Source organism: Fringilla coelebs (genome assembly GCF_963513975.1).
Source record: "Fringilla coelebs genome assembly, chromosome: 8".
In the NCBI taxonomy this organism is placed as follows: Eukaryota; Metazoa; Chordata; class Aves; order Passeriformes; family Fringillidae; genus Fringilla; species Fringilla coelebs.
In genome coordinates this window covers 23,612,547-23,634,336 of record NC_140066.1, presented here as the reverse complement: position 1 = coordinate 23,634,336, position 21,790 = coordinate 23,612,547, and the positions used below count along the sequence as shown (strand labels likewise).

Below are 21,790 nucleotides of genomic sequence, written 5' to 3'. Positions count from 1 at the left end.
AAACAGCTTCAAGTTCTATTCCTTCCCAATCACTAATATGAAGACAAAATAAGGTCCATGGCAGAGCCCAGATGGTTACTTTCCAGATAACCCATGGGATGTTGCTTCACCAAGTTAAAGTTACATACGGTCTCCGAAGCCACTGCAACTATTTGTGTGGCCACAAAAGCTCAGGATCTCCCTGAGATCTTTCTGGTAGTCAGAGTCCAAAAGAAGTCTGCACCTACCTCCCTGGAACTGGCACATTTGCTGAGTATCTTGCCCAGCTGTCTCCAGTGCACAAGAAACTACACTCCAAAAGCTGGAATGAAAAAAACATTTTTCTCCCTACCCTCAATTTCTGATGACCCCAATTCACTAAAATTGATATTATATAAATATGCAAGCTCTAGGAAACTGCTGAATTTTGAACATCTGTTGAAAACAGAGATGCGCAAAACTGAGGACAATTCCCTTGCTCTGGAATCCTCATCTGTGAACTGTGATCATCCATCAAAGAGGAGAATCTATTGCACATAAGCAGATGACTGCTCAGAAACCAAAGAAAGCTGTAAACCAGTATTTCAGCCCCAATAACTATTTGAAACAAGACAGGTGGGAAGCATATACTTTAAAAAAAAAGGTATAAAGAGTTTCAGTTCCAAACACTGGGATATTTGATCTGAGTATCAAACAACAAGAAAGGAAAACAAATCCATTTAAAAATAATTATCCCAAGTGTAGCATTTGCACAATTTCTGTCACCCAATTAGGAGAGTGCACCAAAGCCAAAGAGAAGAGATGAGCTGCTGTCTCTTCTAGGTGCTTTGCAATAGCAGCTGAGGCACTGAGGAGATGCAGCAACTTATGCTAAGAAGGGAAAGGCATGATCAGACAACATCTGTATTTTACATAGGGAGAAATGAAGATCCTTAGCAAAATTATTCTTTTATTCTACTCCAAACTTGCCTCTGCATTTAGACCAGACTACTAATTCCTGCAGGGAGGTGTGGGATTGGATTGGGGAATTTTGAGGGAGCACCTCCAAGTGAAATGGCTCAGAGATGCTGTTTCAAGCGATTTTCATGGCAAATGCCTCTCTCTGATTCCACAGTGCAGCTGAAGGGACTCGAGGCAGTAGGGGGGAAAGACACCAACGACGGTCTGAGATTGTGTTGAGAGGAGAGACAGAAAAGGGAGTTTTGCCTTCTTTTCTTCTGCCTTCTCTGAATTGGCCCACACACATTTTAAATGGTCCAATAAAAAGATACAATTTCTTTACCTTTCCAGCTCTGGGACCCTGTGAGTTTTTGTTGTTCGGGTTCCCGTAAGGTTAAGTTCAGAGGATAAACTGACACACTGGGCTATGGGAAAAAGCCAGTTTCTTCAAATAAAGCCACAACGGTGCAAAAGAGACCCTGCTGGGGCTTTTATTTGGGAAAACAAACAGAAATGGCACCAAGCCCTTCTGCTTTACGAACCAATTTAACTATAAAACCAATGTTCTCCCTCTCGGGGGTGAGGAGGGGAGAGAGACAGGACATGACAATAGTCCAAAACCTTGAGGGGAAAAAAAAAGAAGATAGGACAAAAAAGGTTGTCTATCCCCTTTTCTTTCTTGTCCATGGCTCCTTTTCTTAGCACACGTGTGTTCTTGTAAAAACGATTAGATTGCAATTTGTATAACATGGTGACCCCCAAATTCAGACATTTAACCCCTTTTCTCTGCAAAGAATGTCAAGAATGTCTTCTCTGTCTTTCTTTCCAACGGGAGGAGTAGGGGGGAATTCTCAAACTGTGATTTCTTGGAGGAAGAGAAAAAGAGGGAGGCGAGGAAAAGAAGCAGGGAATTCTGAAAGCCTCTCGCCTTTCGCCCCACTTGTGTGGGAACAGGCGGCTGTATTGCTCCCTTTCTGGACAGAGCTCTGCAGGTCTCCTTTACTGGGGAGACAAAAAAATTGAGAGTCCAAATCAAAACAAAGCCATCTGTTTAAATGAGCTACCACTAGCCAGTGACAGAGGGGGTTCCTCATTCACTCCTTCCCATTCTTCTCTCTTGCCTCTGTTGATTCTCTCTCAACCCAGGGAAAAATAAAGATTACTTTTGCTTTGGCTCAGAGGGATGAAACTGATTGATGTGCTTGGAGTGTCCAGCTCCCACCCATGCTCTCTGATTGTTCAGGGCCTTCTAAAGTTGTCATAAATATGCCTGAACAAGAGTTCAAAGGCCACAGCATGCCCTGAACATGCACACATCCAAAAGGCAGGAGCTGGCCTCACGGTCCTTTCTAGTGGGACAGGGCCAAGACTGCCATGGGGAAGAAAGAATTTAGGATAAACACCTGTATGTTCTTCCTCTTACAATGATTTTACATTTAGGTTAAGGTGGACCAGAGTCCTCTTAACAAAAAGAAGGGAGAAGATGCCCAGCTTATGTAGGAGAGTTCAGAAACATAGTGTCACAAAACCAAAGCCCAAGCAGAAATCAGTAAAGAACAACAAGGCCTCAGTTTTGAGAAAACATGCATACCATGGGAATACATTGCATAGACAAGACTGAAACTATCCATTATAGACAGGAGACAGAGTTCTGAACACAACAAAGTCTTCTAAAAGCGACAGTTATCCAAGAAACCATGACTTAAGAGGCTCCCTGTACCAGCAAGCTTTCTCCACAACAGGCTCAAGCTGGCCATAGGCCTGGTGTCCTGCTTCCAACAACACTCAAGATCTCAAGGTCTGGATTGGTCATTGTGATTTAAAACTGTGTTCAGCCAAGACAGAGATACTGAGAAAGAAGTGCAAGTCTAAAAGGAATAGGGAGCCTCTTTCTCACAAAACCTGGAGGAGTTTCCATGGCAAAAAAAGATGCCTGGCATATGAATCTATAGAAAAGCAGGGCTGGAAAGGGTATTCCACATCTACCACATTTACTCTGCTGCTCCCCAGCTCCTGTGAAACTGGTATCAGTGACAGGGTAGCATTTGCTACTGCTTGCCTTTCCTTTTATCAGACATATGCACCCACTTCTCTACGACTGGATAAATCCAGTTCAAATGCCTGGGTGAAACAGACACCCCACACTTCTTGGAGTCAGTTACTTTTTCTTTTGATCTACCAACTCCAATTCTGAATATATGTACTTTCTTCACCCAACAGCTCCTTTGGTGATTAAATTAGAGGGTCTCAAACTTGCATAAACCTTGGAGTTCAAAGCTGGGGAGAGAATGCTCTTCTACAGAAATTATTTTAGAACACAACATTAAGAAGACTTGAGCCAAGCTTCTACATTAAAAACTTTTATTGGAAACATTCAGCAAGACTTATAACCAAGAACTAGACCTGCAGATTTTCATTTCACTCATCTACTTCCACACAATTAAAAACATGGAGCACAACAGAAGACAAAGTTAAGAAGGACTGTATTTAAACCGGAAATTATCAGTAGTGATCAGCTGACCAGAGTGTTCAGTGCTACATGCTTCAACTCTTAAATTACACTTTCTGTTTGAGACCAATACAGGCAGCACAAATTTTAACTCCATGGGCTCTGAAGAGCCACCAAAATGGATGCAGATCAACATAAGCCAAAAGCTGAAAAGACAGCAACTCATTCTTGCCCCCTCCATGGCCCTGACAGATGTAACCTAGCAATGGACCCGTGGAAAAACACACTAGAAATACAGCAGCAGCACATTAGCAAACTTCAGCCAGCTGCTTAAGGATGGTAACACTCATGCTGGCTCTTGGAAAGAAATAGCACAGTAATAACACTATAGGCAGAACAGATTACTAACCTGCTCAGCAGCTGCCTGGCTATCTCAGACTCCTTCCCAACCCTCTGCTGAGGGCACCATCCATACACCTGAATCTCCCTTCTCCTCCACTCCCAAGTCACTCTCATGAATCCTCTACCTCCCACCTCCCCAAAAGCTGCAGACATCAAAGGCACCTGCCTTGAACACCTGAAGAGCAGGGGGGCCTGACAGTCAAGAAATGCAACTCTGTATCTTCCCCTTCCATGCACTCTCTATTTTTTTTCTCCATCTCTTTGAAAAAGGTGGCAGAGATAAATGGAGAACAAAGAAACAAGAAAAAGCCACAGCTCTGGCCCACACCCTGCCTATTACTTAAGGGGGAAGGAACTCTTCCGAAAGAGGAGGAAAAAAATGTGCTCCGACACAATGGCTCAAAAGGCCAGGCAGCAAACCGGGCCACTTTGTACTGCTAACAAGGGAAACCTAATTACAGGAAGAGGGCAAAGAGGGACAGATAAAAGGGATACAAAATTTCAACATCTGTTGCCATAAAGGGATAAGAAGTGGGGAAACGCAAAGTGTCAGTTTGGTGTCAGTGACGGCATAAAGCTACTTTCAAAGGGCTCAGGAGCAGGAGAAAAACCGAACAAGAAATTAGAGGGTTCTTAAAAAAAAAAAAAAAAAAAAAAAACAACAACCAAAAAAAAACCCCAGAAAACAAACAAACAAAATCCCCACTCTGCCAAAAATACCTTCAAAAGGGGGGAGGAGTTGGACAAAGACTGGCTATTTAAAAGGCAGAGGATCTGGGTGGCTTGCAGGGCACAGCTAACTTTGGTTGTTTTCAGAGCTCTTGTGCCCTGCAGCATGTCATGTTTCAGGAAAGAACACTGTAGGATTTGGGCATTTAAAGTGTTTATAGCATGAAGAGTACCATGTAAGACAGATCACTGGTCCATTTCAAATGTCAGGGTTTGTAGAAAAACTCCAAGAGTTGCTGCAAAGAGACCTCTGGATTATTCTATCTTATGGAGAAGCATCCTTGAGACAGGGGCATTTGTCACTTAATGACATGCAAGACCACCCCAATAACATGGGAAGCAACAGTTCTCTGCAGGCAAATGACAAATGCTGGCCTTGGAGCTGTCAGTGGTGCATGACCCTCATCTTCCAAAGAGTTTAAACTCCCAAAGGCAATAGAAAGAAGAAAAAAGAGGAGGAGGATCTGAATAAGGTTTCCTTTTCTCTTGCTTGCCATTAAGTGGCTGTTCTGTTGAGCCACACACTCACACTGGCAAACAAGACAGGAGGGTCTGAATAGAGAAAGGCAGAAGTGAGCAGAGGAACCTGACCTGCAAGAGGGGCAGCTGCCATCATATCCTTCACTAAAGGAAGGACAAGGGTACTTGGAAGGGGACAAGGAGTCAGCAAGCTCTGATGCTTGATGCAAGGACACAGGTTAGTATCATGTGGCCCATACTGCTCACTGCTCCCCTTGCAGGCCTCTAATCACTGATCTTACAGCTGCTTTTACATACACACACCTTGATCCAGAGTGGGAAATAAGTGCACAGCAACTTCCCCACATCTAAAAGCAATCAGATGGCACAAGGTAGCATGTGAGGGGTGAGAGATGTCCTCCACAAGTGCAGCTAGCCAGCTTCAAAAGCATATGAAAAAAAATCTAAATCCTCCTTCATTACAGGAGACAGGGCCAGGTGTAGCAGCAGCTGGAATTTCAGCCATCAGAGACAGTGTTTTGGCATTATGCAGTCATTCCCCTGCTTTAGACTCCCTTGACAATTGCTTGTTGCTGCCTGTTGTGGCTTTGATCCAATGCCATCATCTCAGTAGAGTCAGAAATGAAAGACAGTTGTGGGAGCGGGATGCAGCAAGAGGCGTTTCCTTTCTCCACTAAAAATTTCCTCTACACCAAAACCAGTCAAGCCCTTTTCAAAGCACAGGACATATTTACAGGTGAAGATATTATCCCCTTCCTCTTGGAGGGATGAGAATGCCTGCCCCAGGGTCAGGGAACAGCGAAGGTCATAAATACAAAACATACCATGACCAACAGTGACAAGCACCAGCCAAGGACTTATCTGGCCTGGAACTAAGATGATCAGTACACAAAAGGTTATTTAAGCTTTAAATCCTTTTGTAGCACGTTCCAGATCTCAGCTGTTGGGTAAAAAGACCACCTACCCCAATGGAAGAGAATGGCACAGGAACTGTTGTACTGTTACTCACCCCCATGATGCAAAGAAAACTCCCCTAACTGAACTAGCTGATCCTGGACAGCACTAAACACCTCAGTGGTGCTAAGGATCCTCTGGTTTTCAAGAACACACCTTATGCATCATTCTACCCTTCCCTTTTTTTTTTTTTTGGGGCAGAAATTACCTGGATTCTGTTCTTAGACTTCCTTGCCATGTTCAGCCTCTGCAGGGCAGCCTCTGGGCCCTTTTGTGGCCACAAGAAAAGGGTAAGCAGCAAACTCAGAGGCAGTGGCTCTGGCTGCCAGATGTTATCAAGACACACTGAGCACAGGAGGAATTTTTAAGTCCTGCGTGGCTCTAAGATTTTAAGTTTTCATGCCACACTCTCACTCCTGGAGTGTGACCAGGGAGACAACATTCAAAAGCCTCAAAGGAACAGACAACATTCCCTACAAGATCACTTCTGGCAATCACTGGAGCCTTTGAAGATGGATCCAACGCTCCGCTGGGAAGATGAACAGTTTATGGAGAGTCAAGACCTGGAAGGATAGCTCTGTACTCCCTTTCTATGAATAATGACATCAAGCTTCATATGCTAGAGTCCCAGCCATGCTCCCTACTCAGCCTCCTACCCTGCACATGCTGACGGGTCTACCAGCTCACACACAGGTCCCTGCAGAGGAAAAGACCCAGTGGCATGGTGCATTCCAGCTGTGACAGGTGAAGAGGGAAGAATAAGTTTGACACTCTAGCCATTTCAACAGAGGCCCAGTGGCCTAGGTTGCCTTGGCTTTTTTATTTGCCTGTCACTCAGGCTTTTACGTTATTGAAAGATCAAACTCCGCTGTGCTTGTTCATTACCTTAATCCTATTTTCTACACAGCTTTATTATCTCTTCAGGCTTCCTTGGGAAAGGCTGTCAGAAAGGCTGGGGCAGGGGGGAGAGGGTTGCCCATCTCCTCACCCCTGTCAGATGCCTCTATTCAAGAACAGCCAGAAGACTTGATGGGCAGGGGTATCACAGCACAGCCTGTATCCCTCTGGGGTACTCCAAGGCCACCACTGGATGGATCACTAAGAAACATGCACCGTAACTACTGCACTGGTGCTCTTTCCTGCTCCAGCTTGTCCTTTGTAGGATGCATTGTTGGAAAGTATTTTTGTTACTTCAGAGAAAAAAACTGCTGGTTTAAATTTGTATTTGATAGAGTTGACTTAAAACAATCTAAACTATTTAAACTATAGATTAGAAGGCAACTGGTCTCAGACCTACCCTGTGTCCACACCAATCCTCCTCCACCCCCTTTCCCCAAATACAGCTCTACTGATATCCCTCAGGCCCCTTCTGCCATTGCTCACCTCACTTCTGACAGCACTCCTTTGGATAATCTGGGCCATGCCACTCCTACCCAGAGCATCCTGGTCCTGGAAGGCAGGGCTGCCATTCCAATAATCCTGTGAAATATTTGCTATCTGTCCATCACTACACTAAGACCCTCAGGCTGAGAGTTTCAAATTTGTCAGCAGTTGAGTTCTCACATCAAGATTTGAGAACAACATTTCCCCAGTTGCTAAGGTCAGCACCTTCACCAAACAGGAACTACTCAAAGACCCCAAATCAGAGGCCACAGCAATTAATCTTCTCAGTGCTTATTAGGACAAAGAGAAGACAATGTGCCTAAGTCACTTCCATAGATAACCTGCTGCCACACACTACCTCTCTGAGCTACTGGAATTGCCAGCCAGGACAAGATGAATTCAGAGCCTGTGTTTGCTTCTGGCTTCCCAGCACCACAGAGAAGTGGGTGAATAGGAGGATAAGGATCACCTTCCTCACCTCCTCTGGCTGAGGCATCAACAGAGACAGATGAAAAGGAGGGTGTAATGGGTATATTTTGACTGTATACAGGTAATGGGAAGAAACCAGGATGGCTGTGCCATCAACTGGAAAAGCTGAGAAGAAAAGCCAAGTTAGTGAACCAGAACTACCCCCCCACATATGCCTTTCCACACCAGTTTGCTTTGTTCCCCACTCTGCAACACATCTTATCTTCTATCATCCCTTGCCTATATTGACAAAAGGAATGATACCCTTTTGCAGCATTTCCAACATTGCATTGTTATTCACTTTTCTTGTCAAGTCCCTCCCTGTAACCTGGAAGCTCACTCACCTCTCAAGGTCCCAGATTCTCAGAGGTGAGATGTGTCCACAGCAGGCTGTCCCTGTCACAAATGAGCTGTTCAAAAAAACAAAGAAACAAACAAAAAACACTTACTAATCCTCATGTTCTGAAGAAAGTGCATGAGCAAGACAGAGAAAACAAGTTATGAGATAGACTGAATTCTGGTTCAAGATGATTTCAGCATGTCCCACCACATTTCACAAGGGACAGGCAGCAGCAAAGGGAGAGCTGCCAAAGGACTCTCACTAGCTGAGCTTCCCAGATGCAGCAGGTCACAACTGCAGAGAATTGGCAGGACATAAAATGTATTTGTAAATACAAAGGGAAAACCTAAACAGGAACAGCTGTAAACAACATTTTCAAATGAGTCAGTACACTACTTAGCATGTTTCATACACAGTCACTGCTGTAAGCTGCAGAAAGACCCCAAGGAAAATTTACTGTTATTTCCTACTTTATGTCTCACTTCTGTTTGTTGGCAACTTCTGAGTACAATCATGAACTGGCTGCAGCATCACAGGCCTGAAGAACCACAGAATAGAGGTCTCTGGTCCAGCCTGCTCAAAGCAGGGCCAATTTCAAAGCTGGATCAGGTTGCCCTCCCCAGTGCTCAGGCACTCTGTAAAGGCAGCACAGCACTCCTGCAGCAATATTTGGCTTCATTTACACCCTCCAGCAGGGCCCATTCCAAAGTCCTCTTGGCAATGCTATGTCCCTGTTGCACATGCTGGCTCCAGAAGTCACCTGACACCTACTGGCCTCACACTAGTTCATAAGACAGAACAAATCCTTAAAATCAAGCATGAGGAACATGGTGCTGTGCTCTCCAAACCACATGCTTGTTTTGTGCCAGCTTCCCATTCTCAGTCCAAATAAGAGGAAGAAGCTCATACAAAGATTTCTAAGTAAGTTACAAATGACCTCTCACAAAGCCATATTTATTGCAGCTACTGAGAACAAAATGCCAAAACTATGTTTAAGTCTATGCAACAAGGAGAGCATGAACACAGGAAATGGAACCTGCTTTAAATAAAAGCCATTTCTATGCTTTGCCTAAAGAACTTTTGCAGTATGAAACGGGGCTGGCAGCTGAAACATGAAAGCAAAATAAGAAAACAATGTCATGTCTATAAAAATAGCAGTCAGAGCAGTTTTTAACATTTCTTTGATCCTCTACAGCACTCTTTCTTTGGAAGTCAAGGTGTCTGCAAGCCTCTACTGCACCAGGAATGGATTCTTGCAGCAGCCCTGACTTCTGTGAGAACCACTACTGCTGCTGCAAGAAGGCACTCAGCAGCCAAGTGGTGAACACAGGCTCAACTCAGTCAAAGCCAGAGAAGGACCAGATGGAAGCAAGACTGGAACTCAGGACTCCTTCTACTCCTATCTCTGTGGTTTAGCTGAGCAACTGGTTACTCCAAACCATAAGGCCAAAGCAGCACTGACAAAACACTCTGCAAAAGAGGCAAGCAGATAACATCAAACCATTTCAAATCACCAAACCACACCATGGAGGGGTCCACAAGTTCTGTGACGCTTAGCTGCCATTTAGGCTACAAAAGGCCTACAGAACTAGAGCTATTTCAAAATGTCTCCAACCAGGATGTCTTACATGCAAAATTCCAGGTTCACTGGCAGTGCACATGCAATCAGCCAAAGCACCTGTAGCACGGGGCTGCCCCTACAGGTGCTGCAAGGTGCTCACACTACTCTTTTCTCAATGTAAGTCCCTGACCAAAGTCTGAAAGTCTATGGAAAATCCAATTCCTGTTGCTATGAGCAGCCACCACAATCAATTAAGAAAGTGTGCAGCATTTCATCTTTGGAAACATGGTTTCTGCTCAATGCCTGCCTTCTCTCCACTATAGTCTAGGAAAGGAGGGAACATTTCTCTTTTGCCAATGTCACCACCTCAGAGGAAAACAAGCAAAAGACACTTTGACAGCTTGTCGGTCAAACTCCATGTCTGGAAAGCAGCACTTTGGTCAGGAGGTCCCTCTGCTACAAAGCTAGGTGTTGGGTTTTGTCCCCCCTCCCCAGTCATAATCCATTAATAACTACTAAAGTCAATTACTGTGGTTAGAAACACAATAGCAGTCAGGGAGTCAGTCAAGCAGGCAATTGGGTGCTTAAGATTTTTCTTTTGGGGGACAAACTGACTCTGTCCCAGAAGAGAACGCTCTCACGTGGGAGACAGATCCCTTTGTGCAGAAGGTATGCACAAGGCTTTGATGGTTGCCACAGGTCTAAATTACCATGGAGGCACACCAACAGGGAGAAAAAGGTGGGAGGAACAGCTAGGTTTAATCCTCCCGCATGCTGTCAATTCTGGACTTCGGCTTTCCCTCCTTGGTCCTTACCCCTCACCCCTCAGAGGAAAAAAAAAAAAAAAAGAGAGAGAGAAAAAAGCATTAGATAAAGAGATTTTTCTCCAGCATCGAATATAGGCCTCAGGGCCACAAACAAGTCTCTTCTGGGTAAAGCTGACTCCATTCAGTCAACAGGAATTTTGTCTCATACTTCAGTGGGATCAGGTTTGCAGGCCTTATCTTTAACAGCCTGAGCCCATTAGCAAGCAAAGATAAGACTTCTCCCACAAGAGCAGGCCACCTTCACTGCAGCATTAGAATGCAGCATTCACAAGACAACATGCACAAGAAGGGGTGCCAATGAGAAATTCTTTAAGCCTGAGAGTGAACTGACCTTAATGTCTGGATTCCAGGGCATGATACAGGGCCCCTCACCTTGAGTCTGATCTGCAGGCACACACCTTGAAGCCTCAGGTGTCTCATAACTGGGAACCTCTCACTTCAGGCAAAAGAGCAACACAAGTCAGCTTTCCTATGTCTAAACCAACATGCAGATTGGAGGTAAGCATGCAAAGCTTGGCTCCAAAACTTCTGAAACTTCGTTTAGTGTGGAAGATGAGGCTGAAGACTTCCATCAGGCTTGTTTCTTTCAGTCTATCTTCCACAAACCTCTTTTGTCTTAGAGAGCACAGAGCACACAGAAGAAAACACTCCAACTTAGAGAAGTGCAGCTTTTTCACAACCATTGTTGCCAGCTGCCCAAGAAAAACAATTGAAGCTGAGTTACTAGCTTGGAGAGTGTCATTCATTTTGCCCACATTGCAATCTACAGCCAGACTGAGGAGAGACTAGATTGGGAAGAGGCAAGTACAGAATACTCTAGACATATTAATGCAGGCATGACTCATCTACCTGAAGTATATACAACACACTGATGTACACTGACTCTGATCAGATGCATCTACATCCACCATAAAAACTGCTATAGCCAGCCTCCAGATGGCCTTGGAGATGTAAAGCCCTTTCCCCACTATGCTTCCTTCTGTCTTTTGAAAGCTGCTGGCTACCATGACTATAAGCTCCCTCTAATAGGCCCTTCTAAGGGGAAAAAAAGCACCATTGTAGGGCTTCCACAACAGGGCATGTTGTCTTCACAGGAATCCCCTAGGAACTAAAACCAAGTCAAAAACCAAAGCAGGAAGGCAAGAATTTTGCACAGCATTGAGACACACATACTTCATAAACAGCATATTTTTGTTGTCCAACACATGGAATCTTCCAACTCATCTGATACTTTGATGTCCTCTTTCTTATTTGAAACTCCCTACTGACAGAGAGGAGTGGAATAAACAAGAGGGGGAAAAAAAAACCCAACAGAACAACCAAGAGCCTGCTTCTCCAGAAGCCAGACCTTCTCTATGTTGCAGAAAAGACATTTCATTAAACATCATCCCCCCACAATAGAAGCTGGGCCAGGAAATGAAAGAGAACACACATCCTGGCAGTGCTGTTGGAAGAAACACAAGAACTCTCCATCTGACTGAATTGTGGTTGTTGAAGATCCCATAGCATTTCTGGCAACAGCCGTAGGGCTCTGGCTACACTCCAGCTGCAATAATCCCATAGCTGCTCCCAAGGTGCCAACTACAGTTTGACTCATTTAGCATCCCTCTTTACCCCATCCTGGACAGACTATTGCCAGATGTGAACAAGCCAGAGGAACAGAGGTAGATGCCCATTAGTCCTTTTGGAAAGATGCTGTTTATCTTGAGGCTTGGAAACAGCATCAGCTCCAGAAACACAAGTCACATTGAACAACACATATTTTCCCTACCATCAACCCAGCCTCTAGAGTGGATCCTGCCTGAGCTGGGAATCCTGCAATGCAAAGTCATTGAAGGAACCTGGGTAAAACAGGTCATTTCCCACCTCTTCTCAATACACCTCCTCTGTGCCCCAGGCTTGTGCCCTTCCCTGTACTGTAAACAGATTGCTTCTCTAATTCTATTCTGCTCTTCAGGGATTTCAAATCCAGAATCTGCTTGACACGTGCAAGAGCCCATTCCTTCCTCCTGGCGCTCTCCCCCGCCCCCTGGAATTGGACATCGTTGTTCCATTTTGGAAACTATTATATATGGAGACTCACTGGACTGAGAAACAAAGAAGTTATTACTTGACAGAGCTCTGCAGCTGGGAATGTGGAAGGTGGGGGGAGAAAGGGGGGAGAACCAGGGGACACAGGATGGGGGGGTTGGTAGCAGTATTATGAAAGTGATCAACAGAGAGGACAGCTCAAAGATGGGAAACATCTATTTTAAAAAGTCTCAAGTGAAATGAGAAAAGAAGGAGAAGAGAAAGCAAGTCCAAAAGGGAGATAGGAGAAGAGAGAGAGCAGTTGGTGCCGACAGTGCCGCGGGTTAAACGCACGGGTCTGTGGGTTTGTGTAGCCTTTGATTCAGCACTGACACGCTTTGGCAAGGGAGGCCACCGGAGCTGTCAAATCCTTCACCAACGTGCCCATCAACTGTATTCAGCTCTCCCCGACCCGCACTGGCATTTTAATTACTGTTGGGTAAACTAATTTGTACAAATGAAGGCAACTCTGCCTAATAGAATATGCAAGCTCTCTGACCTCTGACAGGCGATGACACAAGATACAAAGGAGGCAGAGGAAGGCTTTTTATCAGAGCCTTATTACTCTCTATTACTCCAATTAGTTAAGCTCCAGTGCTCCTAATTGGGGGAAAAAATTGCAATTAAATCAATTTTTGATGGGCTGAAAGTGGGTTACCGAACCGCCCTGCCTGTGAAACACTGATATTATAGCAGCAAAGGTCAAAGTCTTTGTCGGCACCTGTGGGGCCCCCACCTCCCCTCTCCAAGCCCCTCTGTGCCCCCCCAACACACACACTCAGCTCGCTAAGGCGAATCATTAGAACATGTCATGTCTTATCGCGGCCGCCACCATCCCGCCAGCCTCATCAGTTGACATCATTATGGAAGGTAACTCCTCCAGCATGAATACAGTGCTAAGGTCACACAAACTTGATGGAGCCCCTGCTGAAGAGCAGATGCAACAGTAACAACATTGTGAAAGGGGAGAGGAGGGGGTCAGAAACCCAGCACAGGGAGTTTCGCCACCTCCAGCATGAGACTTCTCCAACAGACCAGATACACACAATGGGAGGGAGACAGAGAGTGCAGGGGAGCAAGTGCTCCTTCTCCAGGGGCATTTAATTTGCAAGAAGGAAAAAAAAACCAGCACAGCATCACTTTAGCATCTTCTTTATGAGCAAGCAGGCACCACAAATATGCAAGAAATCCCATCTGCCTTAGATGCACGCAATGCTGGACAAACCCAGGACTGGGTGGTCATGCCAGGCTGGTGTTGCCCCTTCACTGTCCTAGACCAGTTCCTTTAGCTTACTTTGTACTTCTCACAGGATGACCAGAGAACTGAACCAAGCATCTTCAGTATCTCAGAAGTCAAGACAGCTGGATCACATGTTAACATTCTGTAACCATATATTCAACAAAAATCAACTGGTAAGACAGCACCTAAAGCTCACCTGAGCAAGCAGAAGAATCCTACTGCAGCACAGCCTCACCTTTGTTGAATAACCTTGTAGAAAAGGCCCAGCAGCTGAAGGCAAATAGTCAGGCTTGTTCCAGAAACAGACTGGAAAGCTCTGGCAGGTTTGCTGCTACTTCTTTGAGCTCACGTGCATGCTACAGCATCCCCCAAGGCACCAGTCAACTCAGAGTTAAATTTTCCTCCTGATATATCTCATAAATGTCAGACAGAGAAGGTACAGAAGAGCTCCGCCACACTCCACCATGGACTCAGCACAGAGAGAAAGCAAAATGCACAGAGAAGACCATGAACCCTGCAATACTGACAACCACTACTGCTCCAGAAGGTGCTCTTGCAAGGAGCACCAATGACACACGCATGAACAGATGGACTAATAACTCATTCATATGCCACCTCAAGTGGACCACTGAAAAGTCCCCAGAAAGACAGCATTTACATTTTGTACTGAAGGGCACTGCAGAGATGCTGGATTGAAACATGAAGTCACATTTCAGGCAGAACTCCAGCTCATGAGATAGAAGAAATGCTCATGTCCCTGCCTCCTAACTCATATACTTCATGCCTCATGACAGAGGGAACATAAGTTTCACCTCTCCAGCCTTCCTCCTTGGTCTCTAACTTCATGTCTTCCTCCAGAATTCAGAGACACTCAGGCTGAAGAGCAAAAAAAGCTTTTCATATTCTCAAAAGCCCAATTCCTGGCATGTTAGACAGATCACCCCTACTCTAGCAAGCTGCTTAGCAGGTGTCCAACCTAGACACCTCCATCCTGCCTTCACTTCTTTGCAGTTTCACCCTATACTCTGTGCCCAAGTTACATGCAACTTTGATCACTGTCCCTTCAGCAGCCCTGCAGCAGGTAAGTCCTGTGAAAACAGGCCACCAGACACAGAGCAACAATCCTCATTTCTGGAAAAAAACTGAGCTCAATGACATCAAGACAAAGATTTCAGACAGGACAAACACGTGCACACTCTTCCACACTACAGTACTGAATGGGAAAATACCCTTGATTAGAAACTAGTGATTCAATCCACAAAACAGTCCTGATGTTCCTAGGCCTGTTCACATCAAAGTATCAATGCTTTCCCCAATACTCCACATGACACACACTTTTAGGAAGAAGCAAATGTTCAAAATAGGACCACATCCAGATTAGCTATATAAAAGCTGATTTAGGATCCTGAGTGTTCCTGTACAAGAGGAATATTGAAAGAGTGCTTGTCAAAATGCTGCTGTCATTTTTCAGAACTTCAAACAGAATTGCTTTTGTAGCTATACAAGTATTTCACATCAACCTGCTCTTTTATTAAAAGAAAAGTCTTGAAAACCTATTTTTAACAGTGCAAAATACACATTTACATGCTATGTCCAACAGCCTTTCCTCACTCCCCAAACACTCTTTCCTCACCACCCAAACCTCTGGGCTTGCCAGGCATGGAGTAGTTGTTCATGCAGAGAACATTGTACAGAAACTCCTTATCTCTCTCAAGACCAAATTGAAACCCAAAATGATGCTCAAGTTATTACTGTGATTACAGGGGAAAAAAGACTCCTTAACCATAACAGAAATTTAACCCAGAACATAATTCAGGCACTGATCTGAATAACTTGTACCAAAAATCAAAGTCCAAAACTGATTTGTCTGTGCATGCCTACCAGGCCTTTCTGTGAGCAGAGCTCTCTGCAGGCAACCACTGGGGTTACATCTTAGAAGGTGAATAATAAAGAAACACGACTCAACTGAGAAATCACTTCTGAGTCTAAAATCTGGCTGTGCAAGACATACAGCTCTCCATACCTACCACAGAGAGATTTCTGTGAAGAAAGAGAAAGGGAGAAAAAAAAGAAGAAAAAGGATGAAATCTAGGGACTTTCAGGTCAGTTGGAGACTAGGTGATTAAACACCACTACAGCACAGTTATATCAGCTTATCAGTAACCAGAACAAAATCTCAAAGAAAATATTTAATGCTCAGAAGCGATAACATTAGAAATTCAAAGGCTACTAAGGTTACATTTGTGTTTTGAGGAGTTAAATGTTTATTTGGGTTTTTTGTTTCTTTTTCAAGTGCAGGTGAAATAACCACAGCTGGTGTCTCAACTTCCTTACTTACACAAAGCATTCTCCCTTCCAACATCACTACAGATATCTCAGCCTTCTGTAGCAACTTCATCCTATGCTCTACTCTTGCTCTACTCCCCAGAGTAGCCTTTCAAACATCAATGGGCAAGACTCCTGAGAGGTACCCCCCAGACAGCATGCTCTACCTCCAACTGCTGCACATGCCATCTGCAATACAGTACATGGGAGTTGCAAGATAACTTCATAAAATCTCTATCTTGAGAAAATTCCCTGGGTTTTTTGGAATGAACAGAAAGGAAGGAACAGGTGGAGCTGCTGACTGAGCAGCAGAAAAACATGATCCCTGGATGAGATACATGCACAGTATTAGACACTGGACAACATTTGTACCTACAGACTATCATGCACTTTGGGCAGGTCTCTGAGGGCCAGGCATTCAGTTCTCACCAACCTGCACACCCACTTCCAGCCTTCACACCCATCACGTTTTCCCTCTCTACTCTGGTCAGTACTGTCATCCTTCCCCCTCACCCCCATGGGGAAGACACCCTGACCCAGACCCAGCAGCCCCCTTGAGCTTGGGGCTCTGGGCCCACACACAGCCTTACAAGAAGCTCTGAACTCCAGCCCTCGCTTCCTCAAAGCCTGCCCAGGTGTAAAGCTCCAGCGATTCCTTTTTCTTTGCCATTTTCCCTCCCTCCTCCCTCTCCTCCTAGCCCCACCAACATTTTCAGGCCACACAGTGAGCAGGGAGGCTGGAGTACATGAGGACCATTGCAGCAGTCGTGCTGTTTCAGGCCCCCCCCCTCAACGCAAGACAATTTCTAAGAGCCATTTCTTATCCTCCCCTCCGTGAAATGATTTCTGTTAATTGCCTGGTGGGAATCAGTTATAGGTGGGGGAGACTCTCCCCACACACACACCCTGGCCCCTAATTGGCTTATTGAAGTTTTAACGGGGCTTTCACCTGGAGAAGCTGGTAATTATTCCCTTCATTCCCCTCTTGCTTGTACCTGTAGCTTCACACTTGGGGCCTGCCTGGCTCCGCGGGGGGGACTTTGTTCCCTCTAACTACAGGCCCCATACAAATGGGCCCAGCAGCAGGAAAACACGGCAAAGTGGTAATTTTCAGCCCCGCGTAATTAGCCAAGGTTCTTTCAGCCCAAACTGCTGAATGGGGAGAGGGCTGCTGGGGAGGGTGCGCCATGTGGGAATGGAGGAACGGGGGCTGCTCTCAATGGGCGGACAAAGACCTCTTGGGGGCTCCAGTGTGGGCTGAGCAAGAGGAGGGGTGGGAGCGGGACAGTGTGCCTGGCATAGCTGGGGCACGGCCGGCGGTGGCACCCACACCGAGGAGTCAGCCCGTGGCATCCTTCCCCCAGCCTGTGCAACAGGGCAGTGCAGGATGCCAAAAAAGCAGTAAAGGAGAAAAGAGATCCAGTGATGCACAATATAAGCATGTGAAGGGGTGTGATGCATGACAGATTCTTGAAGGCCTGGTGTAGCCTGTGCTCCCAGGACAGGATTTCTAGTCTATGAGATTTAGAAAGGCAATAGACCCAGGGAGAATAAACTGGACAGTGCAGGTCCCAAACAGGATAGCAAGAACTATGACAAGGACAGAGTGAGAACTCTTATTGCTGAGAAAAATCATCAAAAAGTAAGCCAACTCCTCCAGCATCTGCTCCAAAAGTCAGGAGGACAGCAAAAAAGGCTACAGGTTCTCTTTTTGCCGAGGCATCTCCCATTAGCAAACCAAAACTGTTTTTTATAGTGGGACCTCACTTGTTCTGTCTCCCTTTCTGCTATAAGACTTGGGTTTTGCAAAAAACTACCCGTAAACCTGTTGCATGTGGGTTCAAAAAGCTTGGCCACCAGTATATCACTCCTGTGTTAAATCAGACTGATGTCAGATGTCCCACAAACCAGAAACTGGCATCCTGTATGTGGCATGCTGCCTCTGCTGATTCTCAGGACTTGTTAAGATCTATGCTTTTTTTGAATTATCACCATTGCCTTCAGGATAGAAATGTTTGTCCTGACTTGTCAGGTCTTGTAGACAAGTTAAAGCTGCTGCTCAGCTGGATTAATCATCACAGCTTCAGTGCAATGGGGTCTGGGGGATTTTTTGTTTGATTTTAAAGCTTTAAAAAACTCACCTTGTGTCTCTTATGATTGCAATATCCTACTAGAAAGCAAGAATTGTCATAATCTAAAAGCTTGGTCCTGATTCTGCAATGAACACCAGGTGAAGAACCAGCAGAGAAGTGAAAAGATGCCACTTTTATCAAAGCACAGGTACACTGGAGTGCTGAGCAAGCCCTAAGAGAAGATGCAATTACAACAATCCTGACTACAAGGAAAGGAGATCCTCAGGGACTCCAATTGTAGGAAGGGAGCAGGCAGGCAGCACAACCCCCAGGGCACAGACTTTTAATTTCTGAGCTGCCTAAAATACAACAGTGACACAATGTTGAAGCAGGTTGCAAACTAGAGAAGCAAATTGACTAGTTCAACCCCATGAGTCTGGTTTCTTTTCAGGCCATATCTGTTTCTATCACATTTTACACAAGATTCTTCCAGAAAGGATCATTTTTCAATTTCAATCCTATTTATTTCAGCCTCACCCAAGATGCCTTAAGCACTTGTCACAGATAGAGGAGTTCAGCCAGACACTGTGTGCCTTTGACCCATCAATTCTCAAGACTTTTCCTTAGAAGCAACTTTTGACACATCTGGACAAAGTATGCTTGCTGTGAAATCCATGCCAGCATCTGAGAAGCAGACACCAAGAATGAACAAAAGCAGGCCCATGTTGACCAGGCCAATTTCAAGCCCGTGCAGAGAAAGAGTGAACATTCCCCACACCAGTGGGAAAAGATATGTAATGTCATCTCTGCTCACACTTTATCACAAACCTTATGTGGTCCAGGGCTTTTTCTTCTTATAACCTCACACCCTGCAAGAGGACATGTGGAATTGATTTAAGTAAATATTCCAGCTGTCACTGCTTTGGACAAAGTTCTAAATATTTGCTCATGTATAGAAAACGCTTAAAGAATCATGATGCAAAAGAAGAAAATATCTTCTATTTAAAAAATACCACCTTTCTGTTTTTTAAGGTTTGGGACTGCCAAGACCAATCCCAGTATTTTTTCAGATGTGACTGGCAAAGTTTTCAGTTAACAAGCATTGTTTTAAAAATGCATGTATATATATAGAATGACATTTTATATAAACTTTTCCATTAGAATCTATGACAGAAAATTACTTTTCAATAAGCAGCAATCCATGCATGCCATTGAGGTCAGGGGGAAGGGAGAATCCTTTCAGGTCTGCCAGAACAACTAAAAACCAAGAATGTTTCAGTTTAAAAGTAGAGGTGGAAGGAATCTCTTTTACTGGTGCCACAAGCCACAAATTATTTTTGTCTTTTTCCTTTTGCCATAGAGACACACGTAAAATAAGACAAACTCTAATATTTAGGAGAATTTTGAAAAAAGGGATCAGTATGGTGAGGAAGAAGAGGAGTCAAACTTATACTTTCCTGATCTTAGCACACAGGGCAGCAGTTCTTTCTCGATACCATGCAGAGGCAGGAGCTGTACTTGTTCATGCTTTTAGGGGAAAGAACCCAAATCACAAAAACCTCTGCCCTGTGATATTCAAACAATTTAAGTCTAAATGAATTCTTCATCAGGGGAGAGTGAAATAATGCTCAGAGGGTTTTAAGAAGTCAAAGACCAGAAAAGGTGAAAGGGGAAAGGCATGTATATGGAGCTCATGCTACACACAGAGAAGGCCAGGACACTGAGGCATGGAGACACAGATGCTCTGTGGAGGAGGGAAACAAAGCCTCATCTGCGTTTAACTCAGCCATGAAATGACTCCTAGAGCTTTCCTGTGCTGATCATTCCAGTCCTGACACGGACACGCTTGCAACAACCTTAATCCACTTGCCCTTAAAGCTCTGGGCAGCTTCCACCTCGCCAGTTCTCCACTCGACACAATATGATTTGCTTCAGGGTTTTCATACTACGTTTTTGGAGCATGTCAACTCTTCAGCCCTAAGCAACCAAGATCCTGAATAAAACCCCTCCTACCCATCTGCAGGTTCAGGGCATGCTTGGTTTTGAGCAAGCACCAGAGTGGGAAATCAAACCTGGCAGTCAGGCCAGAAAGCCCCAGCCCTGCATGCAGAGAAAGGCATACAAGGTTTCATTAACAGATAATGCACATCTAAGGCACAAGACATTTAGTGGCCACCTCCCACACAGAACCCCAACCACCCAAAAACTTGATGGAAAAGTTTTGCAGAAGCCAGAGTTCAAACCATGCTGACATCAATAAGGTACAGTTTCACAGCACAGATTATCACCTTCAGTATCTGTAATCAGGCTGGGTTGCAAGGCAGGCTAAGAATTATTAAATTTCACTGATAACTGAGATAAGCCAGATGAAGATAGGAAAGTGATCAGGCAAAATAGATGGCATAGATATAGGGAAAGGATAAAACAAGAAGGTGAGCAGTAATTTATTACAACGCTTATGCCAGTATATTGGGGAAAAATCACACATAAAATGGTATAAGAGGGAAAAGATTGCATTAGAAAGGACTGAGAAAAAGACTTCAGGCACACATCTCAAGTCTGCAATGGACAGAGGATTCCCTAGCATACATTGTCCTTTGATGACAAAAAATATCTGATAAAGGGATATTAAGCACCACACTGCCTCCTGCCACTCGGTAAGCTGCTGTCCAGGTGAAGCAGGACAACCTGCTGGCAGTCAGTCCTCTAACACTTCAAGGAACAGAAGTCTGGAAGCTTTAAATGCATAGGCAGCTTTGTGGGTAGGAGTGTGAAACCACAGTTTCCTCCTCTCTTTTCCACTGCTTGCCCTATTTCCATGTGCTCTGAGAATTTAGGAAGTCACATCCAAAAACACAGCTATTAAAAGAACAATTTCTACTTGTTAAGTCAAACACCCACACAAAGGAATGCCAAAACCAAGCTCACTCACACGTCCTACATTGAAATGAGCACATTACTCAAACATCAGTATTTGATTCTGCAGCCAGTTACAAGTGTCCCAGTCAAAACTGACACTCATCTTTTATCATGTGAGTACACAAGAACCAATTACATGGCCATCAATTCATGCTGGGCTGCATCTCTGTGGACTCCAATCAGAGGCTGCACTGGGAGGAAGTGATGAGCTTACCACAGCTTAGGGATGCCTGAACTCCACTCCAAACAACAACTGGCCAGCAAGTACCTGCAAGTTGTGGCAACAGAGTGAAGGGTATCCAGAGAGAGGAATCATTCACTGTATAACCACATAAGACAATCAGACAAAAGGCTTAAAAACGGAACAACATGTTTCTTCTTCAGGACACAACACTGAATTTAAAAGGAGCCTGTGAAGCCCAGAACATTAACAGATTCAGAAAGAAGAGATGAGCTGCTCACAGCTATCTTCTGCAAATATGAAAGAAACATTGGTCCAGATGAAAACTCTAGCCAGGGAAACCCTAACCTCTCCTCGCTGGAAGCTGGGAAGGAATAGGCAGGAAAGGATCTTTTGCTCTTGTTTCTTACCTTCTCCATAGACATTTACTACTGACCACTGCTGAACACCAAATGCTGGGGTAGAAGTATGC

General features: G+C 44.7%; 1 protein-coding gene across 1 annotated transcript in view; it reads right to left on the bottom strand.

The window, feature by feature from the left end:
• Window positions 1–21,790, bottom strand: part of FBXW4 (F-box and WD repeat domain containing 4) — a 58,563-nt gene that overhangs the window by 5,696 nt on the left and 31,077 nt on the right. Inside the window, exon 9 of the mRNA XM_084210165.1 lies at window positions 8,128–8,193. Coding sequence (XP_084066291.1) covers window positions 8,128–8,193 — 66 coding nt within the window. The remainder of the gene's footprint in view (window positions 1–8,127; window positions 8,194–21,790) is intronic.